The sequence below is a fragment of the Piliocolobus tephrosceles genome, chromosome 7 (assembly GCF_002776525.5).
Source record: "Piliocolobus tephrosceles isolate RC106 chromosome 7, ASM277652v3, whole genome shotgun sequence".
Classification (NCBI taxonomy): Eukaryota; Metazoa; Chordata; class Mammalia; order Primates; family Cercopithecidae; genus Piliocolobus; species Piliocolobus tephrosceles.
Genome location: NC_045440.1, coordinates 127,572,391 through 127,593,004, shown reverse-complemented (window position 1 = coordinate 127,593,004; position 20,614 = coordinate 127,572,391). Strand labels below are relative to the sequence as shown.

At 42.9% G+C, this 20,614-nt stretch overlaps 1 protein-coding gene across 1 annotated transcript in view; it reads right to left on the bottom strand.

The window, feature by feature from the left end:
• Nucleotides 1-20,614, bottom strand: part of FER1L6 (fer-1 like family member 6) — a 180,925-nt gene that overhangs the window by 74,826 nt on the left and 85,485 nt on the right. The window contains exons 18-19 of the mRNA XM_023223018.2: nucleotides 8,713-8,890; nucleotides 4,179-4,303 (exon numbers count right to left, since the gene is read on the bottom strand). Of these exons, the coding sequence (XP_023078786.2) occupies nucleotides 4,179-4,303; nucleotides 8,713-8,890 (303 nt within the window). The remainder of the gene's footprint in view (nucleotides 1-4,178; nucleotides 4,304-8,712; nucleotides 8,891-20,614) is intronic.

Genomic DNA, 20,614 nt, shown 5'->3' with positions numbered 1-20,614 from the left:
CATTTGCACTGGGGTCACAAAGGAATATTTTTATGGCTCTTCTTTATGTGGGTCATAAAAATATTGTGCATATTCACGATTTCTTTCTCTTCTTGCTTTTTCACTTTTATAGTATTTTACATCTGAGACACAACAAGATTTTAAACATTTCAGAGAAAATCTAACTTTTCCAATAGGAAATGAATGGCTTCAACCAACTAATAACAGGAGTTAAGAAGCTGCAATGCAAAGTTACCCTGTGTCAGTGACATCACAAAGAACCATGTGTTTTTATGTTGCTTTTCAAAATAGAAATGTGATCTGTCTTGTAGCATGCACTTGACAGTGTGATACCAAAGCAATTTATGATCTTCACAGCATCTTTCCTATAGAAATATTTTGGCATTTTCTTTGGCACTGGGCTGTAAATACCACTTGATAAGATTCCAGAGGCCAGAATTTGTTCCTTCACTCATTCATCATATAAATATAGGATTCAGGACCTACAACGTGCTAGGCACAGCATTAGACACTAACACAGCACTCTGTACATAGCAGATGCTCAATAGCTATTTGCATGAATGAGTGTGTATTGACTTGTCCCTCGAGTTGCTCCCATGAGTAAAAGGACAGCATGACCACCTTCAGGAGGTACTAAAAGGTTTACCCAAACAAAAATACATTATCCTACTTCTCTGCCAAGGTGCCCTTATTTCTTAAGGGCTTTCTTAAAGAGTTATGCATTAGAACTGAATTAAATGACATTATCTGGAAGTTATGGTAGCACTTAGCTAACATTTTGATGAGGGAGCCAGCTATCATGGACAGAGCATAGCTTCAGAATCAGATAACTCTGGAGTGAAATTCTAGTTTCATTACCTACCCAATGTTGGACTTGGGCACGTTGGAGATTAACCCTCCAAATCTTAGTTTTCCTCATGTAAATGGGGTTAGCACTCACCCTCCAGAGTTATGACCACTGTCCAAGAATAGTAAGTGCTTGGCACACATCGGGTGCTCAATAATTGCTTGTTATCCATCCTACCTGATCCCAGCCCATATTCTTTTATAAATGAGTAAACATTTACTGAACGCCTGCCACATGGCAGCCTTGGTGCACTGGGGTAAGAGACCATCCATGTCCTCAGGACTAAGCCCCAATCTGGTTGTTGGAAATAGAAGGTTCCATGCTCTACCCTCCAAGATTTCCTCCCCTTCTCCTCTAATGCTCCCTCTTAGCCACTTAGTCCATTTCCCTCTTTCATCCCAGAAGCCTTTCTCTGCGGGAGCTTTCTCTCTTTCCCTTTGTATTTCAGTCGCAAGATTTCTATGTCCTATGTCCCCAGTGATGTTGGGAATGACTGGGTTCCCCTCTTTGAAATATTTCATTCCATTAAGTCACTTTATAAAGCATTGGTTTTCAGGAGCAGCCTTCAGAGGCTTTTTCCCCCTGAGCCCCCTGTGGTCAGGTGAGTGCTACCAGCTGAACAGTGGCTTAGCACTTGGCTATGACTGCAGGGGCTCAGGTTCAGCTTTCCTCGTCATTAAAAATACATAAAGGGGGCATGTTACCTGCAGACAAGTCCCTCTGTGTTAGCGCAGAAGTGAAACAGGAGAGGGAAATTGGTTTCTTCCTTACCAAAATGGAAGTGGAGTGGTTAAGCAAAGTGACTTTGGTTAAGCAAAGTGACCTGAGTTTCCATCTTGGCTCCACCATCTTCTAGCTATATCGTTTCCAAGCCTTACCGGCCTCATCTGTAGAATGAAGACACGACTAACATCCAGCTTTGGGCTGCAGTGAGATGTAGCAAACAATGCATAAAAAATGCTTAGCACTGCACCCAGCACGTGGGGAGCTTTTAGTAAATAGCAGCTATTATTATTAACAAAAATGAGGTACTTAGCTTAAAATTATGGAAACAAAGTCCAGAACTTAACAGAACCTATTTTCCCTTTCAAATAATTATTTGATAAACAAAAGTCATCTGTTCCTTTGAGATATGGATCTAAATCAAATGAAGATGCTGTATGGAGATACAAAATACAAGGATAATTACACAGCAGAGCAAGGATTTCATCCAAATCCTGTACCCCACTCAGGGCCCTGGAACTCCACAGTGTTGTGGCAGGTGGAGGAGGGCTCCGGGGGTCCATCCTATGAGAACTGCCTTGCTGTTGGAAGGAAACCTCAATGACAGTAACAACAAGCAGTCACATAGAAGCCTTAGTTTTAAGCAAGGTACTGTCCCGGGTGTTTTATCCTCTGGAAGGAATGTACAAGGTTATCACCCCTATTTCACAGATAAAGAAATTGAGGCACAAGGAGAGGTTTGTTTAAAGTCACACAACTGATAAATGGAAGAACGTGGATTTTGACCCAGGCAGTGGTGCAGCTCCAGAGTCTTACACTCATCATCATCATGCTCCATACTAACTCTTAGGAAAGAGAAAGTAGTCTGTTATCATTTTTATGCTCAGTCACTGAATGAGGATGAAGTCATCTTCCTGCTGAGGTTTCTCCTGACTTCTCTCCCAGGTAGAACTAACCCTTTCTCTACTTGGCTCTTGTAGGACTCTGTACAGCCCTGTACCCTGGGGCTTATCATAGTGCAGTGACTCATGTGTCATGAGGCCTGCATCCATGCCTGGATTGCATATTACACTGGAGCAGAGTCTGGCTCCTCTCATCCTCCAGAGCCCAACATGTGATCTGGCAAAAAAGCCAGCACCTGACAGGCAGTTCAATGAATGTGAGGCTGGTTCACATCACGCTGTCAGTGTGCGAGTCATAAATCAAAATGCAATCTACTCTATCATCCAGGTCATGGGCTTTGACCTGGAGACCAATGTTAGCCCTCTCAACATCAGCCAATGTCATGGCCAGCATTTATCAATCATTTTATAAACTTAACTATCTGCTTCTTCATGACAGTCCCATTTTAAGATGACAAACCTGAGGTTTAGTGAGTTGCGTTACTTGCCCAAAGACATGCAGGCAGAGAGGAGATGAGCTAGAAAGTAACCTTATGGCACTCTGTGTCTAACCCACAGTGCTTAACTCCCTGAGATGGGCAATTCTTTACTGAGCTTCCCTCTCTTCAAACCGCAACTCAGAGAACAGAATAAATTTTTAGAGAATAGAATCTAATGAGGAAAGCATCCTACTGGATTTTCGCTGATTAGGAATCCTTTTCTCATTTTAGTACTTGTTGTATAGGAAAGGGAGAAAGACAGAGGAAACAGGCACAGACTCATACTATGGTTTGCATATTTGTCTTTTCCAAAACTCATGTTGAAATTTAATCCCTAATGTCATGGTATTGAGAGGTGGGGCCTTTAAGAGATGTTTGGGTCATGAAGGAGCTGCCTTCACAAATGGATTAATCTATGGATCAATAGGTTGTCATGGGAGGGGAACTGGTAGCTTCAGAAGAAGAGGAAGAGAGGCCTGAGCGAGCATATTAGCATGCTCTGCCCCCTCACAATGTGATGCCCTGCGCTGCCTCGGAACCTGCAGGGTCCCACCAGCAAGAAGGCCCTCACCAGACACAGCTCCTCAACCTTGGACCTCCAGCCTCCATAACTGTAAAAAATAAATTCCTTTTCTTTAGAAATTACCCAGTTTCAGGTATTCTGTTACAAGCATGCTAAATGGATTAAGACAACCCATCTCCCTTAATACTCACAACATCCATTATGCGGTAGTATTCTCCAGAAGAGGGGGACTGTGAAGCATCGAGATGTTAAAAGCATGCAAAGCTCCCCAGCTGGTGAGTGCAAAGTCTAGAGCATCTTGACCACAAAACTGACAAATGTTTCTCCCCACTGAGACCCCTCCATGATTGGATCATAAACCTCATGCAGGTTGATCTGTGCTGTTTCCTCATTTGCTCCTTCCCCACTGCACTTGGCCTTGTGCCTGGCACTTCAGCCTTCTCCTCCTCACTCCTCTTTTTCTCCCAGCCTTCCTTCACCTCAGGGACTTGCATTCTTTGCCCTAGGATAATAATCACAGTGAAACAATAGACCTTCCCCACGTAAGTCCTTGTGGGCACATATTCCCTTTTCAGTATGAAACGTCTACACACCCAGAGATGCAGGTATTTGCAATATGTCCCCGTTGTTTCTTTCCTGGGCTCTTCTGTGGGTCAGTTGCAGGCTGCAGGAAAGAAGCAGGCTGTCTTGGTTACCCCAGTTACCTTTGTTGTCTGGCAGTGAGAAAGGAACGTGACTTTGGCAAAAGGGTCTGAAAGTCCATTGCTGTCAGCCGCGATGAGGCTCCGGGCTTGGTACATGTGAGCTCTCAGCTGAAAAACATGCTGTTCTGTGGACAAATCATGGAAGGGGGCAGGTATTAGTGGGCTTTTCAAGAACAGTGTGTACACATGTGTGTCTGCGTGTGACGTCCATCTACATATCCACAGACAGACAAAAGGAGACCACCAAAAACATCCCCCCTCCTCTGAGAAAAGAATGGAAGAAGCCCTGAAGAAAGGGAAGAAGTGATATTTGCAGGTACTTTGAACCCAGGCATCTTCACCAAGTTATGTGTCTTATTCTTCACTAAAACCCTGCAAAATAGCACGATCTCCACTTTATAGATGAGGAAAAATGGCACACAACAAGGTTAAAAGACTTTCAAAAGTTTGCACAATTAACCCATGCGAGAGCCTAGATTTTATTTCTGATTCTAAAATCTTTTCCTCTTTCTAAAATATCACATTTTACCCCCTAGTAATTCTCCTGTTTATACAGGCATGAGTGTGTGCACGTGTGTGTATGTGGGCGTGTGTGTGTGTGTGTGCGCGCAAGGGACCGCTCCACATAGTTTTCACTTCAACAAACACAACATATGTCTCAAGTTATCCATTCACTCATTTTCCATTCAGCCAGGGTCATTTTGAGCACCTACTGTGTACAGTCTTAATCTCTGAGGATTCTGTGGTAACTAAGAGAGTCTCTGCCCTTGGGGAGCTCCTGAGAGAAGGCAGAAGATAAGACAAGCACCCACATCACAGTGGCAGGGGGCCAGGGATAAGTGTTCTGTGAGAATGCTGGCAAGGGACAGGGGATAAAGAGCAGGAGCGAGCACACCCTGTGCCGGGATAGGAGGCAGAGAAAAGGCCTCAGGTTGGGGCAGCTCAGGGTTCAGTGGGGAAACCTCAAGTAACAGTTGAGTTCGTCACAGTCCTTGGTCCATGGTACTTTCTGATCACTGCTCCTTGCAGGGTGCCTCTTGGTTTTTATATTCACTTATCCTTTTTTACTTCTCTACCCACTCCCATTTCCCGCACTCTCCCAAAGCCACTGTGTTCAGTGTGTCTGTTTTTGTGCTGACTTGGGGAGTGGTATACAGAAACTCTTGTGTACTAAGATGAATAACTCTACTTAAAGTAAGGGTACAAATACCCTGTGAATTCCCCCACCCCCCACAATGCAATCCCTAGACTTACCTCACACAGGTTCTTATGGGGACTTGTACATGGCTATGAACCCTCTATTAGTGTGCCTTTATTTCCTTATTTGTAAAATGGAGGAAATAATAGTTCCTCATAGGGTTATTGAAGGGAACTGAAAGGCCAAGAATGGTGCCTGGCCCATGAGAAGAACTCTAAAAGTGGGGTGAAGATGCTGGAGTGTTGTTACTCTTGCTCATTGCAATGTGACCTCTGGGGAGCACCTGGAAGCAACCTGCATGTCCATCACTGTGCTAGTGCACAGGAAAAATGTTAGAGAGTTTGGGAAAGCAGTTAGAGGCAATGGATTAGAGGTACACTTAGCAAAATGGACGGATCTCACGAATCTAAGTGCTTAATGAGAAAAAAAAAAAACAGCATGAGATAGGAGACACAGTACTATTCATGTAAAATGAGAATATGTGCACGCAAAGGAATCATTCATATCTGCCAAAGCACACTCAAAGAAAAAGGGGCAGACCATAGCGGAGGTGGTGCTGCCCTTTGAGCAGAGCTCCTAAAGGTTGGTAACATTTGAGAGGCAGGGATGGAGGTGCCAAGACACTGGAGCAGGATGAGTCAAGACAGGGTCAAAAACACCAGGCTACATGGGGCAAGAATGTACTCCAGTTTGTCTAGAGTCTAGGGACACAGACATCTGTAGTCATATCACAGAGGACCTATGAGGCTTGAACGAGGCAACAGAGAGCTCTTAAAAGTCTGTGCACAGGAGCTGGTGCTAGCAGAGCAAAACTCCAGGACGATAAAACTGAGTCAAGCTAGCCATGGACAGAAGAGGTGTCGGGGAGGGAAACCAACAGGGAGACAACACTGCCCCCTCTAGGCCAGAAGTTTAAGGGCCAGAGCCTACGCTCTGGTAAGGGGATGGAAATGAGGGGGTGGGAGAGACATGGCAGCCCTGGATGCTATAGGCCTTGAGCCCTGATTGGCAGGGTGAGGAGGGACAGGAAGGGCAGGGGGTGCCAAAGACAACTCCTTACTTTGTTGTCTTGAGGCTCACACGTGTTTCTGTCCCTCCACCCTATGCCACTGTCTGGCTGCATGGGGACCAATACGGAACCTGAGAACATAGCAAACATATCAGACCCACTCTAATCCTGCAAAGGATTTGGAAACTTGAGCTCTGCACACCACCAGTTAAGTCCGGTATTTGCAGTGGAAGTTCTCCACACTCTGTCAAGGCAGGGGGAACCAGAGAAGTGACTCCTTTGGACTCAATTTTAAGTCCTCCCTCTGTCCCCACTGCCACATACACCAATAAACCCTCACATGACAGGCTGGGCCCTGCTGGCAAGGGAGCCCCTTAAAATGGCAACAGTAAACGATGGAAATGATGCCATCAGCAGATGGCACAGGGATTTCCCGACAGGAGTGTTTCTAGAGATGGCCCACGTGTTCCTTAGCATGCTACATAGTTTGGCAATTTTCTCTGCTGAGAGTGAACTTGGAAATGGTTCACCGGATGAAAATGTTCACCAGCTGCCCCTGAAATGGCTAACCCTGTAATTTAGCAGACCACCCAATGGCAGCCACACAAGCTATGCCCTGCACAACTCCAGGGAGCACCATTTACTCAGTGTAGGTTTTCATTTTTCTGAAACCTTGCGTCTTACTAGTTATGTTCCTGGGACTAATCTAGTCACCCTCCTCACACTTTATTGGTACACCTCTTGTGCTATGGCTTGCTTTTTACTTGTGGTTATGAGAGATGTGTCTGTTATCCCCACTTGAGGGCCGGAATCACCTCTCACTCATCTCCATGTCACCCACTAGTTTTTTCACCATGCCTTTCATATATGGGTGCAAACTAATTATTTGCTGAATGGGTATTTTCTGGAGCACAGAATTCTCCAGTAGGTGTGGAAGGCAGCCAAAGCCACCAATGCCAGTGCACAGCAGGAAAAATTTATTAGGTCACTCTATGAAAACACACTGCAGAGGATCAGAAGCATTGGGAAAAGTCTTTCCTCTTCTCTGAATTGCTAGCAGCTGGGATAGCAATCACAGCCAGGTCTTTGGGTCTCTAGGGATCATCTATAAAAATAGGAAGCCAAGTTAGCTTCCTCTTTTTTCCTATCAAGTTAATGTGGATGTTTTTTACCCAAAGATGAAAACTCACTCAAGGTATGGTGGAAGACAGTAGAAAGAGAGCAGGGTTTGGAGACATTTTTTTTTCCCTATCATTTACTAGCTGTGTGATCTTGGGCAATTTCTAAGCATCTTTGATACATACCTTTCTTCATCTGTAAGATGAAGAGTCTTCCCAGGGTTGATTTGAGAAATCAATGAGATCTGATGCATCAAGTGTGAGGCACAATGCTTGGCCTGTGGTATTATGCATTTTCCAAAAAGACAATGCTCTTATGCATTTATATCAGGCATGGAAACCATGAGCTGAACTATTAGATAATGTATTTCCAGAACCTTGTATTCTCTGACTATTGAGCAACTTTGATTCCACTGGCAGTCTAGGTTCAGCCAACATCAGAGGAGCCTTGGGCCACAGAGGAGACTTGACTGTATAGACAGTTCTCCAGTGTTTCCAACATTGGCTCAACCCAAAACTGAACTTCAGCAGAAATGAAGGTAAAACTGCAGGCTGCTTTATCTGAACTCAGCAGTAAGAGATAACATAAATGGAAGTAAGTCAAATGCAATTGTAATGAATATTTATAATAAAATTCAAAAATGTATCAAAACATAAACATGATGGCACTTACAGAAAATAACTACATAGAAGAAAGGATTCCATAAAGCATGCTGAATTTTAAAAGCAGCCGAGCCAAGAACCAAGCTGGAGAAATATGAGTGAACCTACTGATACCAGTCTCCACTGGGTTACTACTAGGAAATGTGAATATCTGCTGTTGATAGGTCAAAATCCCCATGCCACATGAAAGTAAAATATGCCTTAATTCCACAGATCATGTAAGCACAAGAACTTACTGACATTCTGACATTTTTTTGTTTAAAACGCAAACTCAACCTACATAATCTGCCTACAAAGAAACTCGAATTACTTCCTCTCTATTAACAGAGAAACTTAAGTGTTTATTCCAGATGCGTTTAATGATTTTATTCTTTTTAGATGGGACATTGAAAGGTAAGGTAGAACACTTAGGAACTGTACTACAGAAGGCCAGTAAGTTGGCCCCAAAATAATGCACAAAATCTCATGCATGCTGCCCTCTTTATTATCTTTTCAGAAGCCCACCTGAGATCTCGAATGACCCTCTTTGCCCAGTGGGGACCCTACCTTGGTAGAGCAGGTTGGATGGGGGGTGATTGGCGCCAGCCCCTTTGGAGGATATTTCTGCTTCATAGCCTACTGGCAAGTTGTCCAAGATGGCACTGGCATGCTTGATGGAGCCCAGCCACAGGTACACGTCGACTTTTGCTTGCACAGACCAACCAGCCGGTCGTTTTCCAGGAGGCTGGAGAAAGGTTACAAACAAGACTGACTTGTTAGTAGGAGATAATTATAGGCCTTCCCTTTTGAGAAAAGAGGTCCTTCCTGGAGACACACCTGGAAGTATGTTCAGAGAGCAGTTCTCAAAAGCTCCTCTTAAATCCAAATAAAAGCAATGTTCCCAGTTGCCTTGATGCACAACTCCAGATCTCCAGAGGAAGATCCAGGTTTAGTGAGACCTAAAGCTTAAACCTGCACTGTGATAAGCTCTTCCAAGCTGTGGGTCATTTCAACTTAATAGGCAGTAGGTATGTTTATTGCCACCATTTGATAAATGTGGAAATACAGGCTTGGAGAGATAAAGTAAGTTGCCTATGATGCTCAGGTTTTAAGTGACAGACACAAAAGTGAAAAATAAAAGAGAGTCCACATTTAGACTCTAGACTCTGAACCCCATAGCTTGACTATCACTCTGAGCTGAAATCTTCTTCCTGGAACTTCCAACTGTCTGGAGTTCCAACCTGACTTTTTGCCTCTTTGCTTCATTTAGAAGAATCCTAGTACTTCTATAAGTCAGGATTCTACGGCTTGGAAGTACCTACCTGCCTGCCATGCGCTTTCTTCCTGGCTAAACAACTTCACCCCTCCCTCATGCAGTGTGTTCTCAGATTCCCTTACTGCTCTGCTCTCTCTCTTTTGAATGTGCTCAGATTTGTATTTTTATTTATGTTTGCTTTAATTTCTATGTTTATGTCTGTATTAGTGTGGGTAGTATGAGTATGCACAGGAAGTGTGTGTATGTGTGTACATATGCCTGTGTGTGCATGTACTTATGTATATGTGTGTATATGCCTGCATGGGAGGTGCATGTATTCTCAGAATCTGAAGACAAAATGTAGGCAGTGTGGCTCCTTTATTTTTCAGTCACCGGGATAAAGGTACTCCCTTACCCCTCCAAGGAGTCCCAGGCCCCAGTCTTGGCTGTTGCCAGCAAGGCCATCATTCTAAGAGTAACCTATGGCACTTAACTGCTACCTCTCAAAATGTTATCAACTCCTCTTTTAAGTTCCTCTTCCTGGTGTTTCTTAGAATTTTCTGTCAGTAATTTTCTCTCTCTCTCTTTTTTTTTTTTTAAGCTCAGTTCCTTTCCATTGAGGGTTACAAAATCTTATTATGAAAGGCCACAACTTGCTCTGTCAATTTCCAAGGACCCCATGGAGAGCCTCTGAATCCAAAATTGAACATGACTGTTTGCCTTTCCATTGTGCTCTGTAGGTTCCACAAATGGATTTTGAGCAACTCAGCTTAGCAACTACTGCCAGCGCTGCTAGACCCTTGCTGAGGGAATGGGGCCAGAAGACTTGGTCCTGGCCCTCCCTCCAGGGCTCACAAAGAGGCCACTCCACTTGGCCACTTAGCTTCACCTACTCAAATGCAAAGAGAGAAAGTGCTGAGGAAGCAGAGAAGTAGCAGCAGTGATTTCCATCCTTCCTTTAAGATTCAAATATTTAGCTGGGCTTTAATGGGCACTTTGGAGTTGGATCCCAGAAAGAGAGGAAAGTGTGTGAACAAAGATTTGGGTAATATGAGCTAATACTTAGCAAGTGCTTACTCTGTGCCAGGAATGATGCCAAGAGCTTTCAGGAAAGAAGTCACAACCAGTGAGCATGAGCGCTAGACAGAGAATGACACAGATGAAGCTGAAGAATCCTGCTCAGTATGTGGACAAGCTGGGACTGTATTCTTTAAGCAGTAGGATGCCAGTATTTGTTGAGCTCAAAAAACAAATAAGTTTATTTTGTTGTTGGTAAAGGCAACCACTCTACAACCTGTAATTTACATAATTATAATAAGACAAATAATCCTCGGCTCATCACTTCTCTAATAATAATAGCCAAAATGTATTGAGGAATACATTTGTTCAATAAAATTAATATGTATTGAAAGCCTAAGATTATTTTCCTATAATAAAAGCAATCCCTCTGCCTTTTGTAGACATCACTAAGACATCGATTCATAAAGAAAGGAATTTTTGTCTGTTGCTTCACTGCCATGTCCCCAGTGCCTAAAAGAGTTCTTGGCACCCAGGAAGCATGTGGTAAATATATGTTGAGTGAATATCCTTTATTTACTTTTCTAACAATAATAATATTTAACAGATGTTGAGCAATTATATTGTTTTAGGCCCTGGTCTAATGTTTCTCTCTTCACATAAAATGTTCTATTGCCTGCAAGCTATCACCAAATCATAGATTATCAGGGTTAGGGCCCAGACTCTTAGTCAATGCTCCTCACACACTGCTATGAGCACATGGATTGCCAGGGCATCTGGTTAAAATGCACACTCAAATTCAGCTGGTCTCTGGGACAGTTTGACAATCTGATTTCTCCTCATGGACAGTAATCCTGCTGGTCTACAGATCTCAGTTTTAAGTATTTGAGTGGCAATGCTCTTAACTTAGTGTGCTACATTGCCCTAAGCAAAGCAAATCTGAGATTCTGCAGGGTTTTCTTTTCTTTTTATCCCCTCCCGCCCTGCCCCCATAGAGTCTTGCTCTGTCACCCAAGCTGGAGTGATGTGGTGCAATCTCAGCCCACTACAAACTGCCTCCCAGGCTCAAGCCGTCCTCCCACCTCAGCCTCCCAAGTAGCTTGGACCATGAGCAGGCACCCCCAAACCTGGATAATTTTTGTATTTATTGATTTTTAGGGGGGTAGAGATGGGGTTTCCCCATGTTGCCTAGGGTCGTCTCAAACTCCTGGACTAAAGCAATCTGCCCCCTTCGGCCTCCCAAACTGCCAGGATTACAGGCAAGAGCCATTGAGCCTGGGCCTGTGTTTCTTTTCTTTCTTTCTTTCTTTTTTTTTTTTTTTTTTTTTTGATACAGAGTCTTGCTCTGTCACCCAGGCTAGAGTGCAGTGGTGCAATCTCAGCTCACTGCAGCCTCTGCCTCCCGGGTTCAAGTGATTCTCATGCCTTAGCCTCCCAAGTACCTGAGATTGCAGACGCATGCCACCACACCTGGATAATTTTTGGATTTTTAGTAGAGATGTGGTTTCACCATGTTGGTCAGGCTCTTCTTGAACTCCTGACCTCAGGTGATCCACCCACCTCAGCCTCCCAAAGTACTGGGATTACAGGCGTGAGCCACCATGCCAGGCTGGCCTTGTGTTTCTTAAAGTAAAACAAAACAATGACAAAAAACATCATTCATTTCTACTGCTGCTAAACAACATGTATGCGTTTAAACTCATGGTTAAAACCAAAGACTCAGCTAACGTCTTGTGAAAGTGTTCCACAAAGACCATTGCTGCACTCCTAAAGTTAGCAGCTTGTACATTTTTTAAAAAATACACGCAAGTTGGAATTGCTGGCAAGATGATGCAGAGTGTCTCACTTAAGTATCTAAGTTGGATTCATTCAACATTATTGAGCACCTTCCCAGTTGCTTTCAGGAACAGAATCCCATTTTTAATTTCACGTGTACTTTCAGCCTGGTTCCATGTCTGCCCCTGCCTTCCCTTGACTGGGGCTCAGAAAACAATACCCCCAAATGAAGGCCTCAGAAGCGGCCTCAAAAGCAGCCTCAGAAGCAAAAGTGTTTCTCTGACCTTCTCCTGCCCTCCTCTCTCTCAGTCCCATTCGCCCCCAGGTTAGCCATAGAAACTAGAATCTCTCTTTCCTAGTGCAGGTCACAGACACCAGAACCCCATTTCCCAAAAGCCAGCTACAAAACCTAAAAATATGACTCTAACTTTCCCTCTATGTAAAAATTTGCCATAAAGAAATTATCTGACCTACCTTGTCTAACTGTAGCCCATTCCAGAGAGCGTTCTACCCCACACCCAGAAGGAAAGAATGCTACAGAGAGGCCAAGAAGTAGCTAGGCAGACAGACCTTGCTGGGTTTCCCAGCTCAGTCCACTAGCATTAGATTATACCATTTTTATTGAATCGTATTTCTGTATGTCCATCCATACTTTGTTGAACCCAACCATAAAAATGGACGATTTTCCCCCTATTTTTGGATCTTCCTTCTAAAGGTTCCCATATACTAATGTGTATATTTAATATATACATTAAATAAATTTGTAAGCCTTTTCTCCTATTAATCTACCTTTTGTGAATTGATTTTTCAGCGAAGCTTCAGAGCGACAAGGGAAAGCTCTCCCTCGGTTCCTATACCTGCTTCCCCAGTCTCCTTCCTCTGTCATGTGCCCCGACCAACCACAGCAAGGTATTTCCCTTTGAGAATAGCATGGAAAGGTAGGAAGAAAGAAAACACAGCAGAGAAAAACAATTAAGAATGCAAAAATATATCAAGAAGCTGTGATCATTCACATATAAATATTGCATGTGACAAAATGCTAAAGGCTCAGTCTCCCCTGTGCCTCCCCCACTTCCCATGGGGTCCTGGTGCAAGACAACCAGCTCAAAAGGAAGAGGAAGCTTGGCAAGTGAGAGAAAAGAGAGAGACAGGTAGTAACTCACATGAACTATGTTAGAGTTGGTCAGTATTAGCGAGAGTGAGGCTTGTTTATGTGGTAGAGGTTTTACTCTGTGGCAGGACAGAGAAAGGTGCTTTTTAGCCATCACTTCCTGCTGCATCCTAGGAAAAGCTAGATGGAAAGCTGGAACCTGGAGAACAGGAGATGGACTCCCTGTTGTGGAGAGAAGGTAGGATAGGGACGGCAAAGGGAGTGAGAAGGAGTGGACTCAGCACAGAGCCAACTCAAGGAGAAGAGGAAGGCTGAGCGCCACCCTCTGGGCTCTGAGAGCATCTAGCTCCTTCCTTAGGAAGGGTTTCGTTTCGGTGATAAATTTCCATTTCCACATTTCCAGCCTACAGGAGCACAGTGGGGATAAGACTAAAAGGAGAGGATCCTAAACTTTTGAGTGGTGTGTTGGGCTGAGTTCTGCAAATTCTGGTCCATCATTTTCAGTAGCACTGTGAATATGTTTAAATTAGAGAAAAAGAAAGATCATGCAACCCAGGACCGCAAAACCTTCATTGCTGTTACTGATCATTACTTGGCCATGTGACTACAGATGAGGCACTTTGTTTCCTCTGTATTAATAGTTCCCAAGACAGGAAGAGAAGTTTCCTAAAACTTACAAATAGCTATTCTGGATGCATAAGCTTGACAAATGTGGGCTTAAAAAGTTAAAGATGTTTCACTTGGTATTGGTACCAAAACAGACATATAGACCAATGGAACAGAATAGAGACCTCAGAAATAACACCACACATCTACAACCATCCGATCTTTGATAAACCTGATAAAAACAAGCAATGGGGAAAGAATTGCCTATTTAATAAACAGTGCTGGGAAAACTGGCTAGCCATATGCAGAAAACTGAAACTGGACTCCTTCCTTAAACCTTATACAAAAATTAACTCAAGATGGATTAAAGACTTAAATGTAAAACCCAAACCATAAAAGCCCTAGAGGAAAACCTAGGCAATATCATTCAGGTCATAGGCATGAGCAAATATTTTATGATGAAATCGCCAAAAGCAACTGCAACCAATGCAGAAATTGACAAATGAGGTCTAATTAAACTAAAGAGCTTCTACAAAGTGAAAGAAACTATCAGAGCGAATGGGTAATCTACAGAATGGGATAAAATTTTTGCATTCTACCCATCTGACAAAGGTCTTATATCCAGAATTTACAAAGAACTTAAACAAATTTACAAGAAAAAAACAAACAACCCCATTAAAAAGTGGGCAAATGACATAAACAGACACTTCTCAAAAGAAGACATTTATACAGTCAACAAACATGAAAAAACTTAACATCACTGAACTTTAAAATTCAAAACCACAATGAGATACCATCTCACACCAGCCAGAAAGGCAATTATAAAAAAGTCAAGAAACAACAGATGCTGGCAAGGCTGTGGAGAAATAGGAACACTGTTGATGGAAGTGTAAATTAGTTCAACCATTGTGGAAGACAGTGTCGTGATTCCTCAAGTATCTAGAACCAGAAGTACCATTTGACCCAGCAATCCCACTACTGGCTATATACCCAAAGGATTATAAATCATTCTACTATAAAGAGATATGCACACGTATGTTTACTGCGGCACTGCTCACAATAGTAAAGACACGGAACCAACCCAAATGCCCATCGATGATAGACTGGATAAAGAAAATGTGGCACATATACACCATGGAATACTATGCAGCCATAAAAAAGAATGAGATCATGTCCTTTGCAGGGGCATGGATGAGGCTGGAAGCCATCATTCTCAGCAAACTAACACAGGAACAGAAAACCAAACACTGCATGTTCTCATTCATAAGCGGGAGTTGAACAATGAGAACACATGGACACAGGGAGGGGAATATCACACCAGGGCCTGTCAGGAAGTGGGGAACAAGGGGAGGGAGGCCATTAGAACAAATACCTAATGCATGCAGGGCTTAAAACCTAGGTGACAGGTCGATAGGTGCAGCAAACCACCATGGCACACGTTAATCTATGTAATGACTCTGTACGTTGTGCATATGTATCCCGGAACTTAAAGTAAAATAAAATATAAAAAAGTTAAAGATGTATCCCAACTGCAGGACTTCTTGGAACCTTCCACTGGTTAATGGGCACCGTGAAACTGCAAGAGTTTCCAAGGTTACAACTGCAACTTCTTAAAAGCATTTGAACAGGGAACATTTACAGAGCCACTCAAAGAACAGCAGCTCCACAGAATAAAGCTTAAGGAAACTTTAGCTTAGAGAGTTTAGAGATTTATATTCTATGTTCCCCCGCAGCCCCCGCCCACCTTCACTTCCTATTTCCCAGCTAAAACATTGGAGTGAGTGGCAGATGAGGGAATACTCAGTGTTCCTGGTGCTGCCTTTGTTTTTTCTGGTCTTGCCCATTCAGTGAAGAGAAACAGGCATAAAGAGAGATGGTGGGTGAGAAGGGACTTAAAGTCAGGAGTGAAAATCAAAACAGAAATGAAAATGGTCTTGCTGAATCATCTTATCAAGATATTTTATCAAATTCATATGATTGGATTCAACAAAATCCAGAAAGCTACCACCCAGAGCAATTCCAATGGCAAAAGGAAAATACAAATAAAGAAATAAGCTAAGGCCTACAGAAGAAGATAATATTCAGATGATGAATGCTCCAGGGCAAAAGTTCTGCCTTTTCAACTCTTCTAACCTCTGACTTTATTTGACAGCTGTTCTTTGTTCTAATTTTAAATAGTGCCAGGATACATCAAAATATTTAGAAGTGAGTAACTTTATACCACCTTTCTAGTATTTTTAGCACAGGGCCTTCTGAAGTGATTTGCTATTTTTAAGATAAATATTTCTTGCCTCCTTAACATTCTTTGAATGGAGAAAGTTAAAGAAAATTTTTGATAATTGTGGTTAATGACTTGGGTGAAAAAACTTTGTTTTTCAGTTATAGTTTTATTGGAGTGGGTTTAAAAGCCATTTTAGGCCAGGCACAATGGCTCACATCTGTAATCTCAGTGCTTTGGGAGGCCAAGGACAGAGGAATCACTTGAGGCCAGGAGTCTGAGATAAGCCTGGTTACTTAGTAAGATCCCATCTCTATGAGAAATAAAAATTAGCCAGATGTGGTGGCACATGCCTGTAGACCTAGCTATTCAGGAGGCTGAGGTGAGAGGATTGCTTGAGCCTAGAAGTTCAAGGCTGCAGTGAGCTGTGATTTTACCACTGCACCCCAGACTTGGCAACAGAGTAAGATGCTATCTCTAAAACAAAATCATTTTACATACGTGACAGAAAATAACACAGAGAGCTTCAAACAACTTGCTGGATATGAGGGGGACACAATTACAGCAATGTCCTCTGGGAATGTGGATGTCTAGTTGCTCGAATGCTAGCATTTATTGAGTGATTATTCTGTGAGGCACAACTATGTGTTATTTACTTGCATTTATTCACTTGTTCCTCACAATAATCTCCATTTAATGAATGAAAAATAGGATGAACATTTTTTATCCATTTGAAGGTTGAAGAATATTAAGTTGCCTAAGGTCATACAACTAGTATATATTGGCCCTGGAATTCTGTTATGGGCTGAATTGTGGTACCACAAAATTTATATGTTGAAGTTCTAATCCCCAAAACCCAAAATATGACCTTATTTGGAAATAGGGTCAATGTAGACATAATTAGTTAAGTTAAAATTACATTGTACTGCAGTAGGGTAGGTCCCTAATCCCATATGACTGGAGTCATAAAAAGACTGTCAGATGAAGGGACAGACACAGAGGAAGAATGTCATATGGAGATTGGCACCATGCTAGTAAAAGCCGTGCAACCAACCAGAAGCTATAAGAGAGGCCTGGAACATGTTCTTCCCTAACACCTTCAAGGGAACATGGCCCTGCCAACACCTTGACCTAGGACTTCTAACCTTTAGAACCATGAGATAATACGTTTCTGATAATACGTTTCTGTTGTTTAAGACAGTCAGTTTATGCTACTTTGTTACAGTAGCCCTAGTGATCTCATACAAATTCCAGCCCAAATTCACCTTATTTCAAAGCCCATGCTTTAAACCATTATCCCACACTGCCTCTCACGCTTAATAATAGGGCCCTTCTGTCTGCAACATTTAACAATCACATCTACAGTAAACTCTTGAGATTGGACGGCACTTAGAGGCTATTTAATTTAGCTGCCTGCTGCCATGTTTATATCAAATAGTTGCCTAGGGTGTGCGAACACCTCTAAGGATGAGGAATGCATTATGGACTTCCATTTAGGAAACTATTTCCCTGTAATGTCTTTGTAGGGCCTGATTTTTACCTGCTGGGTCTCTCTCTCCCCTATACCTCCCCTCCATCTATGTACTAGCTCCCAAAATACTGAAACTACTCCCTCATGCTGTCAAATCTTCTCAACTAAGAATTGCTATCTCTTTACCTGTTCCTCTATGGCATGCTTTTGAACCTTTTCTCCCTCCTTGAGTTAGTAAAGGAATGATTATTATATAGCAAGAAACCAGAACTGATATTGGGAGGACAGTCAGCTATGGGTTAGGAAAAGTTAATCAGTCAACTTGTACTCTTGTCAGTTGCTGGTGGGGGTAAAGACTGTGGATATATTTTCCTCTTATTCATTCATTTCTACTTACTGGGATAAAAATGTATTTGTAGTGGAGGTAAAATACCCAGGGCCTCCAAGCAAAGTTCAGATCTTGAGTTAGAGACAGTAGAATCTGTCCAGAGATACATGTCTTTAAGGGCCAATCCAGGAGGCATCAGGGGACTCTGTCTTGATGAAGGGTAAGGGACCCCCAAGTTGAAAATTTTATATTTTTACAACTTAAAGTCACAAGGAATCCTGAACTAGCTGTTCTGTCCTTCTTATAGTTTTCTTTGAAGCTATTTTAAAATACAGATTAACTCATGTGAGAAGATGCCATGGACAAATTACACAAGTGAGAAGGTAGTGAGGAAACTGATAGAAAAACGTTTATTCTAAGAAATCATAGATGACACAAACAAATGCAAATACCTCCGACACTCATGGATTGGAAGAATCAATATCATGAAAATAAACATACTGCCCCAAACAATCAACAGATTCAATGCCCTTGGTATCAAAATACCAACATCATTTTTTACAGAATTAGAAAAAACTATCCTAAAATTCATATGGAGCCAAAAAAGAGCCCAAATTGCCAAAGCAATCCTAAGCGAAAAGAACAAATCTAGAGGCATCACATTACCTAACTTCAAATTATACAAGGCTATAGTTACCAAAACAACATGGTACTGGTATATAAGTAGATATATAGGCCAGTGGAATAGAATAGAGAACCTAGAAATGAAGTCAAATATTTATAACCAATAGATCTTCAGCAAAGCATACAACAACGCAAATTGGAGAAACGATGCCTTATCAATAAATGGTACTGGGGAAACGAGATAGCCACATGTAGAAGAATGAACCTGGATCTCTATTTCTCACCAATACAAAAAATTAACTCAAGATGGATTAAAGCCTTAAATCTGAGACCTGAAACCATAAAACCTCTAGAAGAAAACCTAGAAAAAAACTCTTCTGGCAAAGAATTTATGACTAAGACACCAAAAACAAATGCAACAAAAACAAAAATAAATGGTACCTAATTAAACTAAAAAGCTTCTGCACAGCCAAAGAACCATCAGAGTAAACAGAAACCTACAGAATGGGAGGAAAGATCTGCAAATTATGTGTCCCGTAAAGGACTAATATCCAGAATCTACAAGGAACTCAAACAAATCAACATGAAAAAAATAAATAATTCGGGGGGCGGAGCAAGATGGCCGAATAGGAACAGCTTCAATCTCCATCTCCCAGCGCGAGCGACACAGAAGACCGGCGATTTCTGCATTTTCAACTGAGGTAGTGGGGTCATCTCACTCGGGAGTGCCGGACAATCGGTGCTGGTCAGCTGCTGCAGCCCGACCAGCGAGAGCTGAAGCAGGGCGAGGCATCGCCTCACCTGGGAAGCGCGAGGGGGAAGGGAGTCCCTTTTCCTAGCCAGGGGAACTGAGACACACAACACCTGGAAAATCGGGTAACTCCCACCCCAATACTGCGCTGTAACACCGGCACACCGGAGATTGTATCCCACACCTGGCCGGGAGGGTCCCACGCCCACGGAGCCTCTCTCCTTGCTAACACAGCAGTCTGCCACAATCTAACCGCAAGGCAGCAGCGAGGCTGGGGGAGGGGCGCCCGCCATCGCTGAGGCTTAAGTAGGTAACTAAAGCCGCTGGGAAGCTGGAACTGGGTGGAGCTAACAGCAGCTCAAGGAAACCTGCCTGTCTCTGTAGACTGCGTCTCTGGGGACAGGGCTCAGCTAAAGGAGTAGAAGCCCGTGAAACGCGAACGACTCTGTCTGACAGCTTTGAAGAGAGCAGTGGATCTCCCAACACGGAGGTTGAGATCTGAGAAGGGGCAGTCTGCCTGCTCAAGTGGGTCACTGACCCCTGAGTAGCCTAACTGGGAGACATCCCCCACTAGGGGCAGTCTGACACCCCACACCTCACAGGGTGGAGTACACCCCTGAGAGGAAGCTTCCAAAGCAAGAATCAGACAGGTGCACTCGCTGTTCAGCAATATTCTATCTTCTGCAACCTCTGCTGCTGATACCCAGGCAAACAGGGTCTGGAGTGGACCTCAAGCAATCTCCAACAGACCTATAGCTGAGGGTCCTGACAGTCAGAAGGAAACCTATCAAACAGGAAGGACACCTATATCAAAACCCCATCAGTACGTCACCATCATCAAAGACCAGTGACAGATAAAACCACAAAGATGGGGAAAAAGCAGGGCAGAAAAGCTGGAAATTCAAAAAATAAGAGCGCATCTCCTCCTGCAAAGGAGCACAGCCCATCGCCAGCAACGGATCAAAGCTGGTCAGAGAATGATTTTGATGAGATGAGAGAAGAAGGCTTCAGTCCATCAAACCTCTCAGAGCTAAAGGAGGAATTACGTACCCAGCGCAAAGAAACTAAAAATCTTGAAAAAAAAGTGGAAGAATTGACAGCTAGACTAATTAATGCAGAGAAGATCATAAACAAAATGACAGAGATGAAAACCATGACACGAGAAATACGTGACAAATGCACAAGCTTCAGTAACCGACTCGATCAACTGGAAGAAAGAGTATCAGCGATTGAGGATCAAATGAATGAAATGAAGCGAGAAGAGAAACCAAAAGAAAAAAGAAGAAAAAGAAATGAACAAAGCCTGCAAGAA